The sequence below is a fragment of the Mastacembelus armatus genome, chromosome 24, assembly GCF_900324485.2.
Source record: "Mastacembelus armatus chromosome 24, fMasArm1.2, whole genome shotgun sequence".
Lineage (NCBI taxonomy): Eukaryota > Metazoa > Chordata > Actinopteri > Synbranchiformes > Mastacembelidae > Mastacembelus > Mastacembelus armatus.
Window position 1 is genome coordinate 16096307 of NC_046656.1, and position 7247 is coordinate 16103553.

Here is a 7247-nt window from a genome sequence, read left to right on the forward strand (position 1 = left end):
TAAACTTTAACTTGATTGCATGTATTTTTACAGTATATACCTGGTACCATCTGCAGCAGAGACATTTAAAATTTAATGAACATGAAAGCCTTTATATTGCTGTTAAATAGTCTAAAATGTTGAGTTCATCTGAAAAAGCACTAGTCCAGAGAGCAAAGACACAGAATAGCTTTGAGTAGGTTTTTATTAAATCTACAGTGCTTTGTCGCTAGACTGTTTTACAAAGGGCCTAGAAGCAATCCACATCAGCTTCAATTTTCCCTTTTCAATGTTTAGTCTCTCTTATCAGTGATTTTAACTCCAGCACATTACCCACTTCAGCCAACTCAGATAATAACTACCAGAGATCTGCAGAAGGGTACATCAGGTCATTAAAATCACTGAAACATCCAGAATGAACTTTTCTTTTTTTGCAGCAAATAGATTTTTTTTTTTGTAGAGTATCACAATTTGCATGAGTTACAATGGCTCAATGAACCAGAAAAAGCCATTTCAGAGACATTACATCAGTTTTGGCTTTTAACGGATTTAAGTGTTACACTAGCTCTTCCGTTGATATAAAGTCCTATGTTGAAGGTTCTACAGGCATGAGTCAGGCCAGTTATCTACTAAATATTTTTTCTTACAGCAGAACAATGAGCTCTAATGTAACAATATAGACCTCTGAGGTTAAACTGTAGTTTGCAAAAGCAGGACAGAATGAGTGGGTTGACTTAAGGTTTTCTTCCATGTCTTTGTCAGCGTTTCACGGGTGTTTTTGATGAATGCAGAACATTCTCTTGTGAGCAGACAAGTGCATCAGCCTGATTTATTTGACCACACTGAAAAAAAAAACAAAAAACAGATGAGAGATCGTCTGTGACAGAGCTCAACAGGATTTTGGAAAGCTAACAGGCTTCACCAAGAATGAAAGCTAATTAACTTTTTTCCTAAATGTTTGTACTGATCCTTAATATGTGAACATTTTGACTGCAGTCATGCTGTTTGACACTCACACGCTGGTTTCCTTGTAGCGGTCCAGAGCCTCCTGAGCCACCACCTCAGAGAAGCTGGGGTCAGTCCAGGGGATGTTTCCCGGCACAGTGAAGTTCATGGGGGTAGAACCGAAGAGCTGCACAGACACATTTGTTTCTCCAGGTTGCTTCTCCTCACCTGGTTTCTCCTCAGCGTCCCTGCAGATGATCTACAGGACAGGGAAGATGGCAGTAAGCAATAAATAAAGGCACTATTTGTTTCTAGCTTCTAATGCAGTGGTGCAGCGTTGCAGTGAATGAGATTATCAGATGCACTCAAGCAGACCGACATACCGTCTGGATGCGGAAGATGTCGTCCTTGCTGTTGGTGGTGTTTGCCAGAGATGAAACCCAGCCGAACTGCCTGTTGAACAGGTCCAGGATGGAGGAAGTGTTGAACATCTGCTCCTCAAACCTCTTCAGGAGGGCGTTGTACTGCTGAGTGAACTGCTCGGCCATCGCCAAAGCCTCTTCCAGGTCCTCCTTCAGTGGGCCTGCCAGAGGTTTCTTCCCAGAGCAGTCTGCAAAACAAGCAGCAGACAAGCAACATTATCATGGAGCCTGAGTAAGGTTAGAAACTACAGGTTTAATCGATTAGAATAAAACATTTCTGATGTCTAATATTTAAACTCCTTTCATGGCTGAGGAACAAACTACTGCTATTATTGTTTCCTCAGGATAAAAGGACACAGCTGGCCCATACTGCATATACTAAACCTTTTGGACAGTTACAATTATTCTTTTTTGTTTGTTGTATGTTATTCACATATTTCTTCCCTGCATTTTTTTTTTTCTTTATTTCTTAGCTTTCTGACCTAAATCCATAGATATCACTTTCATCCTAGCTTTGGTTGCATTTTGGACAAATAATATTAGAAAGAAAATCACAAGTGAGTTATCTTACCAATATGCTGGATCTCTTTGCATTTCTGACACTCATCACGGAACTTGAGGCAACCTGCTGAGTTGCGGCGAATCTCTCTGCACGTCATTCTGCCGTTGCCAAAAGGTCTGGTGATCACCACGTCCTCATTCACACTGCCATCTGCAACCAGATTAATACACAGTATGTATTAAATTAAACTTACTGCTCACTGTAAATTCACATCAATGATTAGACTAACTTTTAGATATTTCAAACGAATTTCCAGCAAACCCAACCAAACCATAAAGGTTGTAGTATAAAGTTGTAGTTTTAAGTTTAGGCTCTAAGAAACAGCACCTTCATTAGGAAGAGTGTCAGTGTCGATGTCCATCATGGAGCCCATAGATCCGAAGAGGTTCCTGCCCATTCCCATCATTGGGGAGAACAAACTCTGGAAGCTGTGGAAAGGATCGTGGAAGAGGGAGCGAATGCTGCGGCGAGTGGATGATCCCAGGAAACTTGGAAAAAAGAAGACTGGAGGGTTGTAGTGCACATGATCGGCCACCTGACAAAAAGAACACCAGGACAGAGCTGATGTATTCTGTATGGTCAGAAGGCAGCAAATGCAATGCAATCATATTTTTGTGTTCATAAGAAACACTCATGTATGTCTGTGTCCAGTTTTTATTCCTGACAGTACCTTCATACTGTCTGAAAATATGCTGTCCACACTGTCAGCCATCTCTGTGTATTTGTCCTCCAGGGTCTTGAACTCATTGTTCTGTCGTCGTCCCTCCTGCTCCAGGACGTCGATCTTCTCCCCGTTGATCCAGATGGAGAAGGGAGAGGTTCGGTTCAGCACCTCCTCCAGCTGCACACAAAAGGAGACCTTTCAATTTCACACCGTCCCTTTCTGAAGACAACTTCTCAGTCAATTCAAGAGGAGCTTGCAATCACATCAAAAGTGGCACTGACCAACCTGTATTATAATAACTACAAAGTATCATCTAGTGTGAGTATATGTGAGTGTCTGACCTGGCGTCCCACCAGTCCAGATCCACTGCTGCATGTCTTGGAGTAGTATTTAACGCAGGTGTTCTTCAGGCAGGGCTTACACTCCTCCCACAGAGCCTTCATGGTCTCATTACAAACCTCCTCCTCCTGCTCCAGCTTGGCCTCCATCTCCTGAGCTTTACGCATTGCTTCCTACATCAAAAACAAAAATCCAAAGAGACAAGCCTAGTAAATTTTTGTCTTTCTCTTGAGACAGTTGTTATTGCTGCTGTGAAATGACTTTGCTGATTCTGCTGTCATGCTATTAGCTGTTCTGTCATGTCCACACCTCTTTCTGCTGCTTAGTTTTCTCCAGGACATCCAAAAACCTGTTGTGGTCCTCTGAAGATTTCTGCATCACAGTCTTCATCTCCTTCACACCATTAATGGCATTTTCAATCTGTTTATCCAGATACTTCTCTCCCTGAAGAGAGATCTCTGAAATGTAAAATTTTTGGGTTGTTTAATTAAAGACTGCTGTAATGATTTCTAAAAGGGTAAGCTGGGTTTAAAGGATCAGTTCAGAAAAACGTGAAAGAAAAAAGGATATAAAAGTCCCAACAGCAGCTTGTTTTTGAAGCAGCAACGCCCTGCTTACTCTTAGTAATTCACAGACTTCATTTTGAAGAGTTTTTATTGGAAAAGATGAAAACTACACAAAAGAATTCTTCCTGATGCTGGTGCAGTGAGACTTACCGTTAATATCGTCATTTGATGGAGGGAGGATACAGTTGGCTGAGGCCAGAAGAAGAGCCACCAAAGCCAGAGACTTCGACCCCTTCTTCTTTAGCATCATCATCATCATTAACATCCTCTGGCTTCACAGGGCCAACAAACAATGACAAGAAAAACCTGTTGAGATAAGATAAGGTCATTCAGGTGCAGTCTGGACCTTCTGTGGTGTAATGTTTTTGTAATGCCCTGCCACCACCACTAGAGGACAACATAAGCTGTAAAAGAAACAGAAACCTACGCAGTAGAAAATGACGTGTTTCCTCAGCGGTTACACAGCATAAAATAAAAATAACCGTGCCAATCAATACTAACAAATAATTCAATTTCATGCCTGCTGAAAGTATCTTTTTCATCCTGTCCAAATCATCAGCAAGGACATTATGACCAAAGTGATCTCAGATCAGTGGTGACTTTGACTGTGCCTTTCATAAGCATTATATAAAAGAGAACAGCAGGCCCTTTCTCTGTTTACCCATTTTTCACTGATGTGTGCTTGGTCAGCTGCCCGTACGTTCAACAATGACAGATTGAACAGAGAGTGACTGAGGCTGCTGATTTTTTTCTTCTTCTTCCTCTTCACACACACAAGACAAACACAGAGAAAGACATAAGACAGATGGACTGGCATAGTTATGTCTATGTGCAGCTTTTCCCAGGCAGTCTGAATCTCTGTGCAAATATGTTGATCATGTCTGCAGTCACGTTATCCTCCCTTTTTCTCTAAAGATACAGCTAAAATCAGGTCTCTGGGCCATGGTCAGCCCGTGATGACATTATTTTAGCTTGAAGGTTCATTGTTGAGCTGAAAACAGAATTTTGGTTAAAAATATCATCTCATTATCGTTTTGATTTCCAACTGTAATTATCTGACTGAAATTTCAAGTCAAGTTCCACACTGACTTTAGAAATGGATTTCTTCATACTGGAACTACAGGACTGTAGTACTAACCAAATTCATATTTGTAACATTCAGACAGCAGAAAGCATTTTATCTCCTACAGTAATGTTTGTGCACAGTCACCCATTTGGCCACCATCTCCTGTTGCTATGGAAACTAGCAAAGTACAGTGTTGTGTTGTTATTTCGTAAAATTAAATTTGAGCAGGCGAAATAAGAAGATTATTTATAGTTTAAAAGCTCCAGCTCTTCATCGAAATGTTTAAACACAATTTTAAACCAACTTCTCCCTCACCATTAAACCATAAGCAAATTTGTATTTTGGCTTCAATACTTCATTATTTTATGCAAATTTCCCCCAAAATTAATGCCTGACAATCTTCTGAATCCCTACTAGAATTTAAAATATTGACTTTCAACAGCTGTTTTTCTCACATTTGAGATAAAGCTTGTAGCAAAATGATTTAGCACAAAAACAGCCCCAATTCTCCCTATTTGAACTTTTTGTTTAATGGGTTTAACACTTACAGTACAGCGAACAGCCACACAATGAGGTTATTATTCATCAGCCAGTGAACCTCCTGCTTAATTACTCCATGCCAGTAAGTGGTTTGCAAACAGGGACTGAGCTTTTATAATGAGCAGTGAAAAAGCTTTGACAATGACAGGGCTGCAGAGGAGAGAAAAACTGAGAAGAGTTAAACAGAAAGAATAAGATACAAAGAGAAAGTTAAGCAAATAAAAATGAGAAAATAATTTAGAGTGCAGAGGTTGAGCTACTTTATTTGCTGAAGTGCAACTGCAGGGATCCTGGTTACACAGCATGAACAATGTCCAACAATCCCCCACTCCAGATGTTGTCTCTAAGGCCTTGAGCTTCAGCTTCAGGAAGGGAAATGCAGACCTAAGTAAAACTACTACTACTAATACTATTACCACCCATTTCATACTCTGATCTGTAGCTTCCCTAAAATCTATTTCCAAAGCTATTTTATTTTACAATACTTGAGAAGAATGCTAATCTAATTTTTAAAACAGTGTTACCAGTACATGCTTTGTCCACCAGTCAGCACAGTCCAGGTTCTATTTACATTGTGAAAGGCCATGCTCAGTATGGATCTTGGTCACAAATTCAAAACAAAAGAAAAAAACGTGAGAGATCTGTATCAAGATTGTTTTGGTACTGGTTGATTTATATAGTTTGGATTTATTAGTGGATTACTAAATCAGCATCAGTACCAGCACCATAAGTCAGGCTAAATAATAATGAGCAATTAATACTTTATGATTGTACCTTTATACTAAATTTTAGGGTATATCATAGTTTTCTTTTCCATTTTGGGTTTCTTTCCAGACATTTCTACTGTATTGCAACATTTACGTAGTTGTTCTTAAACATAATCACTCTAATTTCAATGTTCTTCCTGCTGAGGTTTCACTGTTGAAATGACATTCCCCATGCCAGGAAAAAATAAGTACGAACAATTAACTAATCTGGATCATCCAGGCTTCATTTACAACAAATGGGACACTGACACATTTGGCCTATTTTCTGCCTCATTTCGATTGTTTGGGGATTTGTCCACTCAGAGGATTCACTTGTCATATGATGATGCTTGATTAGGGTCAGAACTAAAACTGAAAATATACTAAAATCTCTAACATGTTTGCAGATAAAACCACAAAGTCATTTTACAGTGTTTATAAATTAGGAAGACAGTTAAATCTGAATGGTTATTAAAATATGGCATGTGAATTGTCTTCCTGCATGTGTCATCTATTCCTTCACGCAACAGTTCATCCAAAAACAACATGTTATTCCTGCTGCTGGGTATCTTCATGTTTAAATCCTTGAAGGTTATTTAAGTACAATGATTCCAGGATGTCATGTACCATAATCCTGTTATTTTGATCCAAAGATGGAGGTCACACCCATGAGTGATACAAACAGCAGTCACCTTGTCGATGAAGTCAGCATTTCTACGTAGAGAACAACAACTGTGGTCTAATATTTTAAAAACACCCACATCTAAGTTGAAATGTTCAACGTCATGAGCTAAACCTGGAAATATAGTATGTTGTACCTAATACAAATATTATTTCATGTAATTAGTTTTTTATTTGACTTAACTGCATCTAAAGAGACAAATTTCCTATGCGCATCACCAAGCTGCAGCCTTGCAAAAAAAAAAAAAAAAAAAAAAAAAAAGCCCCTCTGACTCACCTCTGTTTGTTTCCTGAGACTCCAGATCGTCTGAAGCTGCTCTAGTCTCTCTGCTGCGCGTATTTATACCAGCGGATAACGGGGATGGTACAGACATGTGATTCACCGACCAAGCATCCTGCCCACCGCAGCTCCTGTCCTGAAAAGATCATTTCCTTTATTAACCTTCAAAATAAATCGCTGTCATGAACATTTCTTTGAGAGCTGGGACAAAAAACTGATATACACCTTTCAGCCATAACATTATGACAGCCTGCCTAATACTGCGAACACAGGAGTCAATGCAGCAGTTGGTTTGCACTCGTGTCACTTTCAGGTCACTGTTCATCGTGTAATGTAAATTTGTTTGCTTCCATAGTTCTACCTTCAGGAACGTTTGTCTGCCATTCAGGAAAAAAACAGATGGAAAAGGAGTGAAAACAGTGTGTGAGGATAAAGTAGAGATATTTTAATTTTGCAC

The 7247-nt window shown here is 39.5% G+C and overlaps 1 protein-coding gene across 2 annotated transcripts; it reads right to left on the minus strand.

Moving 5' to 3' along the window:
- Window positions 1-166: 166 nt before the first annotated feature.
- On the minus strand, window positions 167-6922 carry clu (clusterin). Of its 2 annotated transcripts, XM_026318403.1 has the most exons (10): window positions 6788-6922; window positions 3628-3783; window positions 3221-3369; window positions 2914-3084; window positions 2579-2749; window positions 2236-2443; window positions 1918-2058; window positions 1308-1534; window positions 996-1183; window positions 167-821 (listed from the first exon to the last, which is right to left on the minus strand). In XM_026318403.1, the coding sequence occupies exons 2-10, from the start codon at window positions 3740-3742 to the stop codon at window positions 809-811; spliced, it is 1383 nt and encodes a 460-aa protein (XP_026174188.1). In that variant the 5' UTR covers window positions 3743-3783; window positions 6788-6922; the 3' UTR covers window positions 167-808. The 2 variants fall into 2 exon arrangements, with proteins under 2 accessions (XP_026174188.1, XP_026174189.1); XM_026318404.1 differs by lacking the exon at window positions 167-821 and having other exon boundaries at window positions 992-1183.
- Between the last annotated feature and the right edge of the window lie 325 nt (window positions 6923-7247).